General features: G+C 35.2%; 2 protein-coding genes across 2 annotated transcripts; one reads left to right on the forward strand and one right to left on the reverse strand.

Annotated features, from left to right (window-relative positions):
• Positions 1–3,114: 3,114 nt before the first annotated feature.
• On the reverse strand, positions 3,115–5,127 carry LOC115963297 (stromal 70 kDa heat shock-related protein, chloroplastic-like). Its single transcript, XM_031082253.1, has 3 exons — positions 4,833–5,127; positions 3,829–4,188; positions 3,115–3,475 (listed from the first exon to the last, which is right to left on the reverse strand). The coding sequence occupies exons 2-3, from the start codon at positions 4,129–4,131 to the stop codon at positions 3,323–3,325; spliced, it is 456 nt and encodes a 151-aa protein (XP_030938113.1). The 5' UTR covers positions 4,132–4,188; positions 4,833–5,127; the 3' UTR covers positions 3,115–3,322.
• Positions 5,128–5,257: 130 nt separating this feature from the next.
• LOC115963296 (RINT1-like protein MAG2) lies at positions 5,258–13,260 on the forward strand. Its single transcript, XM_031082252.1, has 4 exons — positions 5,258–5,700; positions 6,786–6,890; positions 10,627–10,730; positions 10,897–13,260. The coding sequence occupies exons 1-4, from the start codon at positions 5,394–5,396 to the stop codon at positions 12,808–12,810; spliced, it is 2,430 nt and encodes an 809-aa protein (XP_030938112.1). The 5' UTR covers positions 5,258–5,393; the 3' UTR covers positions 12,811–13,260.
• Positions 13,261–19,557: the final 6,297 nt, after the last annotated feature.

Here is a 19,557-nt window from a genome sequence, read left to right on the forward strand (position 1 = left end):
AGCCGTGCATTGAAAATGAGAGATTATCACTACAGAATAAGTCCAATTGGGTATTGAGGTAAAAATTCAACTGTAAGTTGGTATAAGGTACTAGGATTCTTGTACTTATAACCGCTTGTTTTGATAATAGTGGATTCTCAGGAGTAGTGAACTTAAAATCACCTGGTGGAGTTTTTGCCATGTAAGTTTTCCCCATTCGTAAACAAATCACCGTGTCAATTTATTTTCTGTTGCATACTTAGTTTAATTGGTGATTTGTTTGTGCTGCCACGTACAATTGCATGTTAATTTAATTAATTAATAAACTTGGCTAATTAATCAATTAATTCATTATAAGGGGTTAATACCTTTTTGGCCTATCAACTAAAATAACCCAATGCCTCAAATATGACCAAAAAACCTTCATTAACCTATAAAATGACTAAAATGCATTTTTAAACTTTCAAAATTAATAATAAAAAGATACTGAAAATGAACAAAGTAGCGCTAAAAATACCTAGAATGATTAAAATACTAAATATTTTGAAAATTACCATAATAGCATCAAAACCACTCAATTGGTCATGTTAGATATCTTGGATATTTTTAAGTGATTGGAAAGATATTTTGGTCATGTTAGATGTTTTCAAGACAACTTGGTGATTTTTGACATCTTTTCAAAACAAGTAATTTGCATTTAAAACCAACAAACGAAAACATAAATATAAAATAAAGACAAACCCATATACAAATCACAAAAAATACTATAAAACAAAACCCAAACCAAAAAAAAAAAAAAAAATCAAATGAAACCCAAATACCCACAGAAAAACCTGAACAATTGAGAAATGGAGAGATTAAAGAGGAAGAGAAGAGTTGAGAGAAACAAACTTGAATAGTGTGGCTACCAGAAAGAGAGAGGAGAAGAAGAAGAAGCTTGTCACGAGTCGAGGAAGAGATAAATAGAGAGGAAGAATTTGAGAACCAGAGGAAGAAGAAAGAATCGAATAATTAGAGGAAGAAGAAGCAGAGAATGCAAGAGAAAAAGCAGAGATAGGATTAATCTGAAGTTTTTTTAGTTTATATACACTGACCTACTTTACCAATAATCGGTTTCCATTAAAATTAAATGAATGGCTAGGATTGAAACAATGATAAATTAATGGTTAAGATTTGGGAGGGTACCGTACCCCCCAAAACAAATAGGGGGTACTGTAGAATGACCCTTACAAAGTACATGGGACTATAGTCACCCAGAGGTTTTGATATCAATGGAAACTATTATAGTGGTTTCAACTTTATTTCTAATAGCACTCTTTTCCACAACTAAAAATGGCTGGAACTGTTAACCAAATAGCAACCAAATCTGATCCTACAAAATCAATTCTTACACACATTAGAAAGGAAGAAAAGGATGGCAAAAAATATCAAAATTTTGCTATCTCAATTGCTCTTGGTGAAATCTGCTTCTATAAGATCTCCTTCAAGCTCCTTGCCTGATGATTCTGAAGGCCTGGATTCATTGCCAGGAGTAGGTCTAGGCCTAGTACCAGGAGCACCTGGTTGGTTGTAAAGGGACTGACCTAGTTGCATGACTTCTTGATTGAGAGTTGCAATGGCATCCTTGATGGCTTGTGTTGAACTTCTAGCGAGTCCTACGGGTGCCTATCCCTCCACACCCAAATTATATATATATATATATATATATATATATATAATTTATTAAAAGTTTGCAGAAATTAAACTTTACCACCCTAAACTATACACTACATTACATTTTATACCTTAAATTATTCGAATGCACACTTTGCACCCTAAACTATCACAATTATCACACTTTGCATCCCCACATTACTTTTATTATTAAGTTAAATTGAAATTAATATCACATGACTTGCACATGATTTTTACTTAGGTGACACATTGTTTAATGACCAAAACACCCCTTTTCACTAATAATTAAAATCAAATGCTTATTTCTTTTCTCATTTTTTTTCCATGTCTCTCTCTCGTACGTACAGGTACAACTCTTCCCCTCTCTCTTGTCCATGGCAACTCTTCTTCTCTTTACCATTATTCAGTTTCTCTTCTCCCCTAATCAATTATTGATAAGCACAAGTCCTCCTAAGGTCAAATGAAGTGATTGGTAGCTTCCCTACTTTTGGGCTTGCCTAAACATACCACTGTTGTTTTCTGGGAATTATGGAGTTGTTTGGTACTGTTGTTCTAGTAATATTATTTGTATTTTTTGGAAATATGTCTAGGTGAAAATGTGTATAAAAATACGTATAATATTGTTTAAAAATTAAAAACATTTGTTTAAACTCCTATATCAAATGGCCCATTATTTGACTTTATGTTCGGTTTTCCAAATAGAGGGAAATAGATTAAAACATTTTAGTCTTGTTTTGCTATTCATTTCCAAGATTAGCTCATTAGTTTTTACAAGCAACACAAAGATGGTGTTGAATTGGCTCTTGTTTAATGGAATTAAAGGACTAGCAATATTACGTAGTTCTTTGAAAATTAAAACTCATTGCAATGTCCTTCAGGGCTTTATAAAATACAATATAGTCAGTCATACGGTGCCAGCTTTGACCTTTGATGTTCTCGGAAAAGAAATACAGTCACTCATACAGGGGAAGAGCTGCTGGGCAGGAGAGAAGGGAAGGGCTGTACGCTGAGAGAGAAAGACTAGAAAAAAAGAAAAAAGAAAAAACATTTTGTTTTGTTTTTTTTTTTTTTTTGATAGGAAAAAACATTTTGTTTTTAATTGTTTGTGAAAATGGTGTTATGGACTTTAAAAATGTGACACCTAAGCGAAAATCATGTGCAAGACATGTGATATTAATTTCTATCTAATTTAATAGTAAAAGTAATGTGAGGGTACAAAATGTGATAGTTTAGGTTGTAAAATGTACATTCAAATAGTTTAGGGTACAAAATGTAATTTTTCTTGAAAGTTTATTTTGAATGCATTAGATTAAAACTCATAAAACATTTATAAAAAAAAAAGTTCTAACACTACAAAACCTTTTAAAAGTATAACAATACAAGAATTCAAATAATAAGAAGTACAAAAACAATTCAAACATAGCAACACAACAATTAAAAAGTATAAAAAACGTACATATTAAAACATAAAAGTATAAATTTAATAATACGATATATAAAAAAAATCATAAATTTAAAGTTAAAAGGCTAAAAGCACATATGAATGTCTTACTAAAAACTTATAAAAATATTTTTTAAATTATTTAAATAAAAACAGGCCGGGTGCAAGGGAAAATGTTAACCCCATCCCCACCCCCATTTGTTTAGGGGGGCGGCTAAAACCCGTCCATTAAATTATTTTCTGGGGCAAGAACCTTGTCTCTCCATGTTCCTTCAGCTGTTTCTCTGTCTGGTAGACAGAGAGACAGAGAGAGTCAATGGCATCTCTCTTCTCCTTGTTATCCTTTGCAAACCTCTCTGCTTCATTAACCATCCTTCGCATCTGCATATTTTGACACATTTAGCTTTGTTCCTTTTCATCTTTTGACCTCATGCTACAAACTGAAATAAAGATCAAACATTTATCCAAACCCTATATATATATATATATATATTTTTTTTTTTTTGGTTTCCCACAGTGTATCCTCAAAGCTTTCAACCAGAGACTAATCACTGTTCGTGCCGGGTCGGCCCACGAAGGGGTAAAGCACTGACCCAGGGATTCTTTTCAAAGTGCAGGTAGCAGGACTCGAACTAGGAAACACACCTAGTCGAGCTAAGTACAAACACTCTGAGACCAAGCGCCGAACCGCTTGGCCAACCCCACTGGGTTAAACCCTATATATTTTAACATACCGATTTCCTGTCGGGCAAATTTATAATGCCAATGCCCCGCTTCTCCCCTGTGCCCTTGTCAACCGCAGTAACCGAAAGAATACCATCCGAATTAATGCAAAACTTCACTTCAATTTGAGGAACCCCACGAGGTGCAGGTGGGATATTCAAAATGAAGCTGCAAACATATCTGTTGTCCCAAGCGAATTCTCTCTCTCCTATGAAAACATTAATTTTAACATTAGTCTGCCCATCTACGGCTGTGGAGAACACCTCTGACTTGGAGGTCGGCAGAGTAGTATTTCTTGGGATGATCTTTGTCATTACACCACCTAGTGTTTCAAGACCTAGTGACAATGGTAAAACATCGAACCCATGGCACTGAAAATAAATTGTCACACATGAATCAAACAAACAACAGAGTTATTTACACAATATCAACTATAATTTAACAATCCAGCCCACACCTAACCAAAGTTTCCCATATCTAACACCCCAAAACTATCATTTAAGTTTTTTTCCCCTTTCATCTCCTTCTCCTACATTTACTAACCAACCAAACATAGCCCAAAAACAATAACTTCAATAAGAACCCATTACCAAAAACTAGAAACCAAAGCACAAATACCGCATTCACAAACCAAATACCGTCATATTAAACCAATAAAAATTAATTAATTAATAAAGCTCTCGATTAAACAATGACAAAAACTTTTAAAAAACCCATTACCAAAAACACAAAACCCATCACCCCATTTCTAAATTCTAATTCCCTTTCTCTTAAACACCATTTCAAATGTCACAATTTCCAAAAGGTAAAAACTTTCACAAACCCATTACCCAAAACACAAAACCAAAACCCAACCGAGAACCCCATTTCTAATTTCCTTCCACTCTCAACACAATTTCAACTTTCAAAGTCACAAATCACAATTTCCAAAAAAAAAAAAAAAAAAAAAATTGACAAACCCATTACCAAAAAACGCAAAACAAATACAAAACCCATAATTCCAATTCCTTCATACCAGAGGAGGAATCTGCTCATATTCAACGCACGCAGAAGCTCGGCTCCCCTCGCCGGATTCGTCGTCTCCAAATCGAACCCATCCACTTTCTCGTTTACTACTCTCAACACCACGCTCTTCGCTCTTAGCTTCGGGTAAAACGCTGTCGTTTTGTGTCCAAAGAAAAACGCTTTGGAGGAAACAGAAGCCAAATTGAGCTTCCCGGAATACCCAGCAGGAGGAGGGTTAATTCGAAATTGGGCGGAGGTTGAAGACGCCATTGAAGAAGAATGAGATAAACCCTAACCCTAGAAATTGAGTGAGTGAGAGAGAGACACACAACAATTGTGTTTTATAGACCCAACTTGTTTTGGGCTTAGTTTTTTTTTTTTTAATCAAAGCCCAAATCTGAGTCAAAACCAAGTCTTCGGACTCAAATACTCACTCTGCCCCTCCCTCCATAAAGCAAAAGCACCATTGCATTACACTCGCTTTCTCTCATACGATCGTATGTAAACTTCCCAAAATACCCTCACTCACCGTTCAAATTTCCCACCCGCAACCCAAATCCGTAAATGCCTTATGGATTACGAACACTCGTTCCAGACGCTTCCAGTATCGAACACGCTCTCTTCCTCGGTGCTCTCATTCCTCAACGACAAGTTTCGCGCCAGGACCGACCTCGCCGGAGCTCCGGCTCTCGTATCGGAGCTCCGCACCCGGTGCTCCGACTTGGATCGGACCCTAACCGACCTCAACCGGAGCCTCGGAGCTAGCCTCGTCGCCTACGCTTCCTTCTCCGATCGTTTCGACGCCGTTTTCGACGATCTCAGCGCCAAATTGATCCGACTCCGATCCTCTACTTGCTCTCCTACCTCTTCCTTTTCAGGTTCTACATGCATTTCTCTTATATGTGAAATTTCTGCAATTGAATTTCAAATTTAAATGTTTACTCGAATTTCAAATTTTGATGAATTGAATATTAACTTGGTGAATTAGCTAATTAATCAGTGGTTAAATCAAATATCTTAGTTTAAAAAGCATAAAATTTAACAAACAAGAAATTAAAAATTTTAGGCTAAAATGCAAATTGCACCCTCTAAATTTGACTAAAAGTTTGAAATTTTATTTAATTTAGGCATTCTGTCTAATTCCATTAAAAACAATTTCGGCTAAGTATGTAATAAACTAATGAAAAAAAAGAATCTCACATAAAAAATTTATAAAAAAAAAAATTTTTCATGTGAAAATAATAATTTTTTAATGGCAATTAGAATGCAATATATTTGAAACTTGATAAATTCAATTATATGAAAGTAAAGTTAGAGAACTGAAATGAATTTCTGTAAAGTTAGAATGCAATAATTAAAATTTTAGCCAAAATTTTAATTATTTTTAAAATTTACTTTATCTTGGATATAAGGCGATGAGTGGTTAAGTAAAGTTGTAATATAATTTTCAATTTTGATTTTCGGGTTAAGAGAGATAGAGATTGTTTGGGTGTGTTTGTGCAAGAGATTAGGTGGTTAATGTTAACAATATAGTATGTAGGATATTAAGTTACAAAAATAATAGTCTCAAAGTTGTTAGGAAAAATTAATCATTATTGATGGTTCGACACATTTAAGACATTTCCCCCCAAATAGTTTAGGGTTTTAATTCTATGAAGCACGGACACTTCATTTGGAGTGCCGTATCCACATTGTACTAGTGTCAAAACCTCCGTGTCGTACCTGTACTGTGTCCTTGATTCCTAATTTCTATTGGTCTAATATTTTGGAGACCTTGTTAGAGTGGGAAAAATAGTGTATTAGCATCTTTTTTTTAATAAGAAAACCCAATTATTATCATAAAATTTTGAGCTTTTATAATGAGTGGAACCTTTTTATAAAGGGGGTGAGTACTTTAATTTTGAGGGCTTTGGTGAAATTTGTGAAATTTTGTTGATAATTTTGATGTTGAATTTGCATATAGATGGAGGAGGAGAGGGAAATGGGAAGGCGGAGAAGATATTGGGGGAGGAGCTGCCAGCATTGGCGAAGGAGGTGGCAAGGGTGGAGACGGTTCGAATCTACGCAGGTTAGTTTTTTTTTTTTTTTTGGAAAAATTGCTTTGAGATATGGAAATTGAAGAATGTAGAGTGTGAATGCAGTGGTAAGAAAAGTGTGAGTTATGGAATTATTCAAAAATGAGAATAGTGAGTGGGAGTATGTATGTTTGTGTGTGTAACATTTGAAAATGCATTGTAGAAGGTTCATGAAAGTGTAAAATGTGGAATGTTTTGCTTTTTAGATAGTGTGTGTATTCTTGATATTGTAGGGTAAATAGTAGTGGAAAGGATTTCATAGTTTTTCAGTAATCATGGCATGGGGAGAGTCTGAATTGAAGGGTAAGAGTTTGAGGTCTGTAGTGCCAGTAAGCTTTAGCTCTAGTGGCATCTCCTTCCCTTATAAGTTCTAGGTAGAGGGTGAGGTCGTTGTTTCAAGACCCATCATGTACTTGTGTAGCTTATGAATAATAAAAGAAAGTGTTTGAGTTCTGTCGTATGTAAGCTGGCCTTTTAGTTTGTTGTGTCACATATAAGTGTGAAAGGACAATGTGGGTTGTGCATCGGGAGCAATGTATTCTGATTTGGGGAATTGTCATGAGCTAGTGTGCGCTGTTGCTGATGTAATTCAGCTCCGTAGATAAGTGTTCTGTGCACTGTTGTTGATGTATTGTTTCTTCTTTGTAACAATGTTTGCTCATTCATCAAAAATAATTTTTTTTCTTTAACGTGGTGTATATGGAGTGTAATAGGCGGATGTTTGAGGATGTGGATGGTTCGGAAGACCAGCTGCTTGCTTCTTTTAGTGAGTTCTTTATTTGACTGGTCTTGGGCTTGGGGACTCACATCTAGTGATTCCCTCCCTCTGTTTCATAGTTCTCTTCTTTCTTGTATTTATATTTCTTTTCTGTTCTTTCCTCTTTTCTTCTTTGTGCATTTTGCCTTCTTTGTGCTCTTTTTGCATAAAGTAGCTTTATCAATATGGTCATTTCTTATTTATCAAAATAAAAAAATTATTATTAATTTTTTGACTAATTCTGTTGTTTGGAAATGAGGATTTTATTCTTTACATGCTGTGTTTGGCAGTGTGGAATTGGGCTTGGAATTGAAATTAAAGCCCTCATCGTGGAAATTCAATAAGTGAGAGATCTAGTTCGATTAAACTGCAAACCTATGTTGCCAAACACTGTCTTTGGATCTTTCTGTTTGTGCTTTCTATTGCTTCTGTCATATTTCCTTTGGATTAGTGGGCAGAATGCTATCATATGCGGATGTTGCCAAACACTGTCTTTGGATCTGTCTGTTTGTGCTTTCTATTGCTTCTGTCATATTTCCTTTGGATTAGTGGGCAGAGTGCTATCATATGCGGAGTACGTGATTCATTTTAATAAAAATTTCTTTTGAAAGTATAAGTTTAATTAGAATATAGTATAGAATTCTTGAATTGTCTTCCCCCCCCGCCCCCCCATCTTCTTCTTCCTCCGCGGGGGGCTTGAGTGTGTTTACTCATGCCAAAACCTGAAGCCAGCCACCCAGAATCTCTCACCCATGGCCAAACAGCCCAAGCTGGCCACTCAAAATCCACGAACTCCCACTTTACAGCAGCAGCACCGCTCTTGTACCCAAATCCTCTCCCCAAAGTACACCAAAACAATCCTTGAATAGGCTGCAGACTGCCATAATCCACAGCACCCCCACCACTCTAATGCCCAAAATCCTCTTCCCCAAAGTACACCAGATCGCCTATAAAAAATCCTCAAACATGCCGCCGCAACTGACACAATCAAAGCTCCCTTCAGTCTAGAGAACCCAGTCAAAGCCTGACAATCGAATTAAAGTCTGTCCACAACCCAAAATCCGCAACCCAGTATACAAAGCCGCATTTGTGGACACATAGCTGTCATACCACTCACTGCCACTGCCAACCCAAACCCACCACACACAACCAACACCAACGCCATGACCCCCCACACATCTCTAAAGAAATTTAGGAAATTATGCCCCTACTGGCCCCTCTGTTGTTGGGTTTGGAGTGAGAATGTATAGATGGGTCAAGTTATGGAGCAATTTTGATGCTGACCAACATCAAAGGAACTAATTGTTGTTGTTTCTCTTTGCTAGAGTGATTGTTCAATTGCCAACTTCTGAAATCCTAAGGGATAGGAGAAAGAAAGGAAAAAGAAAAAGAAGATCATGGAGAGAGAAGATAAAGAAAAAAATCCAATGAATTTTAGAATTTTTTTTTTTATTAAATTTTATTTTAACATGTATTATTTAGTAAAATAAATCACGTGTGGTGCACATAATAACATTTTTTGTGTACTGAGCCAATGGGAGTATGTCAGGAGGGCCAATTTGATCATTTCCCTAACCTTAGGAGTTTAAAATTTCAAATTAAATTCCTAAGGTTAATTCTGACTTTAGATAACCTTCAGAGGCCTGGGATTATTATTGTGGACTGATGTTTTTTGTTTAAGACGAATGGAGAGTATGTGAATCATATTATGCTGCATTGTGAGTATTCTAGGGAATTATGGTCTTTGGTTTTGTGCCTATTTTTGATGTACAATACAATGGTTTATGCCCTGCGGTGTGGTGGACTTGTTGGATTGTTTGACGGATCAGTTTGGCAAACGTAGGGGTGGCAACAGCTGGAAGGCCATTCCTTTGTGCCTTATGTGGATCATTTGGCGTGAACGGAATAATTGGGCTTTTGAAGGAATAGAGCACACAACAACAGAGCTTAAGATGATTGTATTAAAATCTTTGTTTGACTGGATGGCTGTAACACCCCCGTACTTGAGCTTCACATTTTTTGATTCTAATAAAATTTCTTATTTACCTATAAAAAAAAAAAAATCAATTTAAAAGATCATAGGATAAGTTTAATTTTAACTCAAGATTTAGTGGATGTTTTTGCATTTTCTCCTAGATTATATGTGGAAAGCTCAGCACTGTGAGGTCCTTGCAATCTTGAGTTTCCTTACACTTCTTTCTAGATTTGTCACAGCATTTGCCTACCTTTTCTTCTCCCTATAGGAGCATACGTTGTGTTTTCCGGATTCATCTTGTTCGTGTTTAAACATCTGTCATTGTAAAAATAATTTATCCCTTGAGTTTACATTTTTATTTGCTCATTTTGGTGTTGGGTGGACAAGTTTCAGTTTATAAATGTTTCTAGAGCCTATTTTGTTTTCTCGTACCTATGCAATACTTTCATATGGACATAATTCTCACATTGGATATCACATAGTATTAATGTCAGGATCTGCATGGATGCAAGCAACACGCATGACTAAGAAACTTAATCAATTTAGCCATATCCATCTGTCCAAAATCGTGGGGATTAAATGCTTGTGACTCTTCCACATTCACCTGTCAAACATGCCCAACTCCATTAACATAGGTTTATAAGTTATAATCATGTGGGTGTTTTACCCTATCCTCCTCCCTGCATTTCCCCCCTTTTTTTAAATCGAGGTGTCCTGCTTTTTATTGTTTAGGCAAATGTGGAATTGCTAATCTAGAACCATAATGCTGAATTCAGTTTTATAGCACAGTGGGCTTGTGTTTCTACTTGCATTTTTGCATGTGTGTCACTGTGCTGCCATTTGATTGGCTTTCCCGGTCTTTCTTGGTTTGTGTTTATTTTTCATTTTCACTCTAGTTTTCCTTTTTGAAGGTGAACAATATCTTTTTGTAACACCTGCTATGTTTAATTTGTGTGATAAAAATTCTCTTTGCTCAAAAATCTATTTTATCTTTCAGAGACGGCACTAAAGCTTGACACTTTGGTTGGTGATATTGAAGACGCTGTATCTTCTGTTATGAACAAAAACCTAAAGAAGCATTCTTCCACACAGAATTCAGATGTGAGTATCCCTTTTTTCCCTTTTTTTTTTTTTTTTTTTTTTTGGGGGGGGTGGTGAGGGGGGCGCTTGGTGGGTGGGGGGTGTTGACTGTGAACTGATTGTTTTACAAATATAGTTTTCTTAAGTTATTATTATTATTACATTTCTTCAATCTCAATTGTTGTAGGAAATGCGTCTGCTTGCTATCAAAACCCTTAAAATGACCGAAGAAGTTTTAACATCAGTTACAAAGACACGCCCTAAATGGGCACGTCTTGTGTCAGCAGTAGATCACAGAGTAGATCGAGCTCTAGCCGTTTTACGACCCCAGGCAATTGCAGATCATCGGGCCCTTCTTGCATCCCTTGGATGGCCTCCTCCCCTTTCTACCTTGACTTCCTCAAACCCAGATAGAAAATCAGCTGAAGTCCCAAATCCACTTTTCACAATGCAAGGGGACCTCAAACACCAGTACTGTGAAAACTTTCTCGCCTTGTGCAGACTGCAGCAGTTGCAGAGTCAAAGGAAATACCGGCAACTAGAGGGCTTTAACCGGAAAGTTGCTTTGCGCCAGCCTCTCTGGGCTATTGAAGAGCTTGTAAATCCCATATCACTGGCATCCCAACTCCATTTCTCAAAGTGGGTTGATAAGCCAGAATTCATTTTTGCTCTTGTATATAAGATCACTAAGGACTATGTTGACTCTATGGATGAGTTATTGCAACCACTGGTTGACGAAGCAATGCTAGTAGGGTACAGTTGCAGAGAAGAATGGATTTCAGCAATGGTAACCTCCTTATCAACATACTTGGCAAAAGAGATGTTCCCTGTTTATGTTGGTCAACTGGATGAAGAGAGTGCCACTGGTATTCGGTCACAGGCAAGGATTTCATGGCTCCATCTTGTTGACTTGATGATATCTTTTGATAAACGAGTCAGGTCTCTGGTAGAACATTCTGGAATCTTGCTTTCCTTTCAGGAAGATGGGAATCTGCAGAAGATTTCATCTCTCTCTGTCTTTTGTGACCGACCTGACTGGCTAGATTTATGGGCAGAAATAGAACTTAGTGAAGCACTAGATAAGTTGAAGCCTGAGATGGATGATGAGAGAAATTGGAGAATGAAAGTTCAGGGGGCAGTTCTTTCATCTGTTCCTGAGGATTTCAAGTCTCCAGCCGTTTCCAGTGCTTTTCTTCGGCATCTATCATCTATGATTGATCGTTGTCGATCATTGCCTAGCATATCGTTGAGATCAAGGTTTCTCAGATTAGGTGGTGCACCTATTACCCGAAAATTTTTGGATTGCATACTTCAGAGGTGCCAAGAAGCTGAAGGACTGACTGCCTTAACAGATGATGATGCCATTATTAAAGTTGCAAATTCCATTAATGCTGCTCATTACTTTGAATCTGTGATAAAGGAATGGTGTGAGGATGTCTTCTTTCTGGAAATGGAATTGAATCAAGGTGACCAACTGGGATTATCTGGTAGTGAGTATGGCAGTTGTGAAGAGCCAATTAAAGGATCTGAAGGAGGTATTTTTGATGTGGAGATTGGAAAGTTGGGGGAGTTTAGAGCTCAGTGGGTTGAGAAGATATCTGTTGTTATCTTGAGGGGATTTGATGCTCAATCTCGAGATTATATGAAGAACAGAAGGCAGTGGCAGGAAAAGGGCGAAGAAGGTTGGACAGTTTCCAAGTCTTTAGTTGTAGCTTTAGATTATTTGCAAGGAAAAGTTTTGGTAGTTGAAGAAAGTTTGAACAGGATAGACTTTGTCAGGGTCTGGAGAAGTTTGGCAGCTGGGGTAGATAGGTTGGTTTTTCAGAATATTCTTATGAGCAATGTGAAATTTTATGATGGTGGTGTTGAGAGGTTTGACAGTGATTTGCAGGTTTTATTTGGGGTGTTTGGGGCTTGGTGTTTGAGGCCAGAGGGATTCTTTCCAAAAGCAAGTGAGGGCTTGAAGTTGTTGAAAATGGGTGAGAAGCAGCTTCAAGATAGTATGGCAGGAGGTGAGAAATGGATGAAGGATAATGGGATTAGGCATTTGAGTGTAACTGAGACGGAAAAGATAGTAAGGAGTAGAGTATTCAAAAGTTAAAGGCTTTAGAAGCAAACTTTTCCCATTTGTGTATCGTTGTCCCAAGAAGACACTGCAACTTGAAGGAACAACCGGGAGGTTAGCTCGGGTTTATTGAAGCAGTGGTTACCATTTTGTGTACATGGCTCTGGACTTCCTGAACTGACCAATTCATTTTAACAGTACAGTAATTTCCAGTTTCCCTCAACCCACTTCTTACAAAGGTCAACCACTGCTTACGCTCTAGAACATCTCCTGTTCTTAAATTTCAGCCAGGTATGATGTATCTACTGCCTATGTGGCAGGTGTGCTTAATAAATTGTAAATGTGGTTCAAGGAAAACCACTCCATTCGTTATTAAATTATAATTACTATTTGTTTTAGCAATTGAAATGGATATACAATTTACGTCTTTTTGTGGTTTCATGACATTATAGTGTGAAAGTAAATGTCTGGACATCTATGTGTGAAGTGCCATAGGTCTGCTAATAAGAGGGATGATGAAATCTTTCAAGCTTCTGGCCAAAGAAAAAATTTAAAATAAAATAATGAAGACATCTTTCAAGGTGTATACTTGCATTTGTTTCTTGATCTGCTTTCTTTTTTACTTTTGTGTTTCTTAGGACCATTTTGGGTGAGAAGAGTTGAACAATCTCCAGGCTCCTAAGTCATTGAATGGATCTCTCAGAAGGGAATAATGGTAGTAATGGTGTTTCCTTCAAATTTTTAACAAAATTCCTGATTCTATGACTCAAAATACATGTGAAATTTGGAACTTTGAGAACCTACTGCGATTTACTCCTGTAAACATCAAGGGAAATTTTATCTTATATCTTTTGTAGGCCCTACGAATCAAGATAGTTAAAAACTGTCCTGAATCTAGGTTCGATACATTTAAAGCGAATCATGGCTACTCTAGCTAGGCAACTGCTCAAATATGGTCGGCACTGGCTGATGATGTAGGGCGTGGGACATGTGAATTATAGTGTGCAAGGACTGGGTTTGTAGAGAAATTTTATTAGAGCTCCAAAGTTTTCTTTTTGGACCAAGTGACAAGATAGATTCCATAACAAGTCCCATACTTGCAATGAGTTAAACACAAGACCTCATCAAAATGGAAAACAAATTAGTTGAGTCGATGATTTGTGAGAAGAATTTTGAAACAGAAAGTAGTAAGCACATATTTTACTACTATTTAAAGATCCCTTTATTTGATGGCAAGAAATTAGAGGATAAAATCTCTAAAATTAGGAATGTTGACAGGAAAATGGGTTCACTTACCTGCATCCCCTTCAAGGGTTATTTTATTTTATATTTTATATTATATTATTATTATTATTATTATTTTTTGGGAAAAAACAAAAAACAAAAAGCCTTGCCTTTACTTGCATATGAGTGGTGAATATAATGATGGCTGTCACTCATGATGGACTTGGATAAAATCAAGTGATTGCAAGAAGTAGGAAGTGTCAGAGTATCCGACTATGCTTAACTTCGTAAGAGGCTTTTTTTTTTTTTTTTTTTTTTTTTTTTTTGAGGATAAACTTCGTAAGAGCTGAAGGTATAATAAGATAGGTCTATCTTAATATATGTGGCTCATGTGTGCTTGTTGACACAAACGATTGTGTAATAACAATATAATACTACAAATGCAACAAATTTTACAAATTGTTGAAACGATAAGTTATGATTATTAGTACAATATTAATTTCATATTAGACTACTACTATAATCACTTTTATTATACATCAATCATAACTTACCACCTACCTTGATAATTGTGGAAAAGATTAATGTTGTCATTAAATTTATTAGTTTGTATATATGGTTTGATAAATAACTTTCCTATTCTGTTCTGAGCCAAATATTCGACGGTCATAATTTAGTCTGCCCTTCAAGATGGTATCTAGTTATTTATTAGCCATACGGTAAAAAACAGATAGCAAAAAATATTTTCGAATTTAGTACTAAAGTTTGACAGCAACAAAACATAATGTACGGACATGCTAGAAGCATATAGCTAGGTGTAACGTATAAAGGAGACACTGTTGCTCACTGACAGGGCAGCTTGGCCGTTGGTCTCACATGTCCCCTACAGTGGACGAAAACAATGCCAAAGAAGGACCACAATGGCGTGTGCTGTGAGTACTGGTTCTTGTCCTGGACTCTATAAAGCTTGTAGGGGCTAACCTATAAACTGTAAGATCTATCAAGTAACTTGTTTCTTATCGTTTTTATATTTCTGAATTGCTTTGCTTGCATTGCGTGACCTATCAAAGGTCTCTTCCTTTTGTTTTTTTCTTTGCATAATAAAAAAGTGGGTTCCCCCACACCATGCGTACCACGTGAACTTTCAAAGGTCTTTCCTTAGCTTGACAGTTGACATACTGGCATTGGTTGATGACTTGATGTTGCTAAAATAGGACAGGCAATATTTAAGTGTCACTGTAGAATGCCATCTTATAGGCAGGGCACACAACCGTATATAGGTCACTGTAGAATGTTAATTTGAAAGAGATCTCACATACAAGTCTGATAAATGGTGGGGTCAAAATGGACTTCGCTGTGAGTTTGAAGTTCAATTTTTCATGCATGGTATTCATGATGTGTAGCCGCATATATAATCTGTTTGTGGAACCGGTCTAATTAAGAACAATGCTATCAGAAGATCATAATTGAAGGGAAGTGTATAGTATAGGAGACGTGGCTGGAAGAAGGGACGACAGATTTTGAGGAAGGCAATATCTTCAAGGTCAATAATGTTAAAGTAGTCCTTATTTTTCCTTATCCTTTGGCTCTTTTACTCGAAACTAATCACTGCAACACTGGTTTCACTTGTACCTCTCCTCTGTCTCTCTCTCTGTCTCTCTCTCTCTCTCTTTGCTACAATTAGGACAGACCAATTTGAGCAACAGTGGCTGCATGCAATTACTGCTGGAAGCAGAAGATTTATAACTGTTTAGGTTTTTGCAGAGTGCATGAAGTACAATGGATAGCCTGAAATTGAACACCAACACTTCACAGATTTCTTTCTAGACATATATATGTGTTAGGGTTTTAGGTTGTCACAAAATTAATCAATTCTTAGTCAAATAATTAATTAGATTAATTATGCTTTAGATTTCAATTGAATATCATCACACAAACATAGATCACATAAGACACCAAAATGATAACCTAGGAAAACCGATGAAATAACCAGTGACGGTTTCAGGAATTCTTTTCAGGATGGTCATTAAAAAATATAAATTATACAATATTTAATAAAAAAAGATAGTTATATCTCATTATCAATGCTACAAGTAATATCTCTTTCAAAATTTTAGTTAAATAAAATTTTTCTTGGATTTTTCTTTTTGTTTGTAAAGACACAATATATTGTTAAAAGGATCAAAGTTTGACTACAAACTTAGTTGTAACCTAAGATTACAACTTTCACTAAACAAATTAATATGACTACATATTCATGATCAGGTTCACTATCCTCTCAAGATTGAGAGTCTATGAAATTAGAAATCGTGAGATTTATTATTCAGATAATAGTTGTTAATTAAATAATTAATCTCATAACAGTCTAGTTCAATATGTCTTACACACTTAAGACACATTAATACATCAACTAGGTTGTCACAAAATTAATCAATTCTTAGTCAAATAATTAATTAGATTAATTATGCTTTAGATTTCAATTGAATATCATCACACAAACATAGATCACATAAGACACCAAAATGATAACCTAGGAAAACCGATGAAATAACCAGTGACGGTTTCAGGAATTCTTTTCAGGGTGGTCATTAAAAAATATAAATTATACAATATTTAATAAAAAAAGATAGTTATATCTCATTATCAATGCTACAAGTAATATCTCTTTCAAAATTTTAGTTAAATAAAATTTTTCTTGGAATTTTCTTTTTGTTTGTAAAGACACAATATATTGTTAAAAGGACCAAAGTTTGACTACAAACTTAGTTGTAACCTAAGATTACAACTTTCACTAAACAAATTAATATGACTACATATTCATGATCATGTTCACTATCCTCTCAAGATTGAGAGTCTATGAAATTAGAAATCGTGAGATTTATCATTCAGATAATAGTTGTTAATTAAATAATTAATCTCATAACAGTCTAGTTCAATATGTCTTACACACTTAAGACACATTAATACATCAACTAGAAATCTCCATTTCCATGATCAAGACAGACCATCTTTGTTGATGTGTTATAGTCTTTGCAAATGAAATGCTCAATTTCATCACCGACTACGAATTACATTTTGAGTTTACAAGGAACTTTTGATTTATATCTTTTATAATTAAATCACATAAATTGCATACAATGCATCTCACGGACTATGATAATATCCAATTAGTTCATTTACAAATAGTCTCATATAATTAAACAATCTAATTATTTATAACATGCCAATAAATTGGATATTAGGGCTTAAACCATAATAGTTTTTCCATTCAAGAAAATTCGATAGTGCTGGATCTATTTATTATGAGTATTGTAAAAGGTTACACTTAGGTAAACGTGGTAAATTTGGATATCGGATGTTATTTACTATTTGATCCATAAATTTATTTTTTGCGTATAATTTTAGACTACAAAAACTTGAAAATTAAACATTTGATTGATGACATAAGCTATTTATCTTTAATTTTCTTGAAGTTTTGCAAGCATGGAGGATATAAGAAAAAAAAATGTAATCTAATTGTGGAATTGTTAAAATTCATACCTAATAAAAAAATATTGAGTGGAGTTGTAGCCTTAATCTACAACCAAGTTTGTTACTAAACTTTGTCCAAAGTTTAATTCTATTGGACCTAAAAAAATTTAGGGTGGTCACACATTTTCTTTAAGGTAAAAAAATCATAAATTTTTTAAATTTTATATATAATAATGACTTTTTTTTTTTTTTTCCAGGCCAGGGTGGTCTTGTGACCACCCTGACTCTTAGAGCTACTAGTGGAAATAACCGTTTCATAGTAAAAAAAACTTGGGAGGATTTAACTTAACAATCCTCAAGACAACAAACCCACTAGAATATAATGGAATTTTGTACAATTTATTTAACCCTAAATCTACTACTACCTCATATAGTACTTACTCATGTGACTAGTGACCGCACGTAGCGTTGAGATTCACAAACTCTTCTATTTTGAACGGTTGCACATGAACTACTCATTCGTGACTTCAAGATCCACTCTCAAAGTTTTAACTAGTAACTATAGTCAATTGGTTGTAGCAACTTCACTGATCACTGGATCTTTTGTATGCACGTAGGCTTTTGTTGATGCTTTAAGAGGACTTGGAAAATTTTAGATCTTTGTATAGAAACATTGCCCTCTTGTGTATGTAAACACGTGCTCTAGAATTTGTATTTATATGTACTTGAGTTGCACCAAAATCCTAGATCAAACGGTTGTAAAAATAAACTAAATTTCCAATATGTATGAATCTTGATTAGTCGAGATGTGTAGTTAGACAAGTTGAGATAAATGGATTTCAACTTGTCAAGCTGCAGCATTTCAACGGTCTATTTTCTACTTCTTTGAATCTTCCACTATTTTGAACCTAATTTGTCTTGATCAAATATAATCCAATGTAATTCTATCTAGACAAAAAAAGTTTTAAACTGTTATATTTGTTCATGGTTGGCAATCTAAATATGGACTTTGCAATATGATTTTATCTAAATACACATCATTATTCTTTTCTTAAATTTTTTTTTTTTTTTTTTTTTTTTTTTTTTTTTTTTTTTTTTTTTTTTTTTTTTTTTTTTTATCTAGGTTAAAAAAAATCGATTAACACCAATGAGTGACCAAGTCATAAGGGTGGCAATGTTTTGACATGACTAGAAAACACAACACGCTTGGTGTTTAGAGAAAATAGGTTTGTGTCAAAAGAGGTCAACATGCTTTAACACAATTAATAAATTGTTCAATTTCGTGTTTACTTGCTTAACTCACAATCAACTTGAAATAGCCCAATTCATATAAATAAATGTCACTAAAAAAAAAATGATAGTTTTTAGACCCCTTAAAACACAATTGATTTAACCTAGATAATTAGCCAAGTTGTTACTTAGTCTAATTTAACAAATTTAGGTTATCACAATTACAAAGTTCATATCATGCAAAGCAGCGGAAAGATAAATAATACAAGATATGATCACCTAGGAAACCAAACCGATAAAAACTTGGAGAGGATTTGACCTAACTATCCTCAAGGTAAACTTGAATCCACTATCTTGAAAGAATCGAAATTCATACAATAAGACTTATAAGCCCTCACGCTCGACTTCTTATTGCTACAAACCAGTAGAACTTATTGACACTACCACGTGCAAGCTCCGAATCCACGGACTCCTTCTTTCTTGGATTCACCACCAGATACAAGCATACCCGCTTGTGTTTTCTTTAAACTTCAATGGCAGCAACCGAGTTGATCATCAAGGTGTAGAAAATATCTTTTCCTTGAAAACCCTAAGTTTGTGTAAAGGAAAGCTTCTCTAGATCTGACAAAAGATTTACACAAACAACAATATGAGCAACACTAAAACGTGGTTAGGGTTTGCCTTTTATACTTAGAACAAATTAGAAAACCCTAAAATGTTTTAAACAACTAGGGCTGAGTTGGAAATCTGCAGAAAAAAACATTCTGCTTGAGATTTAATCTATCGAGCCTAAGCTTTAATCGATCGAGCCAGGCCGAAATGCATAATTATTTCTGTATTAGCTCGATTCTAACTTTA

The sequence above is a fragment of the Quercus lobata genome, chromosome 10 (genome assembly GCF_001633185.2).
Source record: "Quercus lobata isolate SW786 chromosome 10, ValleyOak3.0 Primary Assembly, whole genome shotgun sequence".
Classification (NCBI taxonomy): domain Eukaryota; kingdom Viridiplantae; phylum Streptophyta; class Magnoliopsida; order Fagales; family Fagaceae; genus Quercus; species Quercus lobata.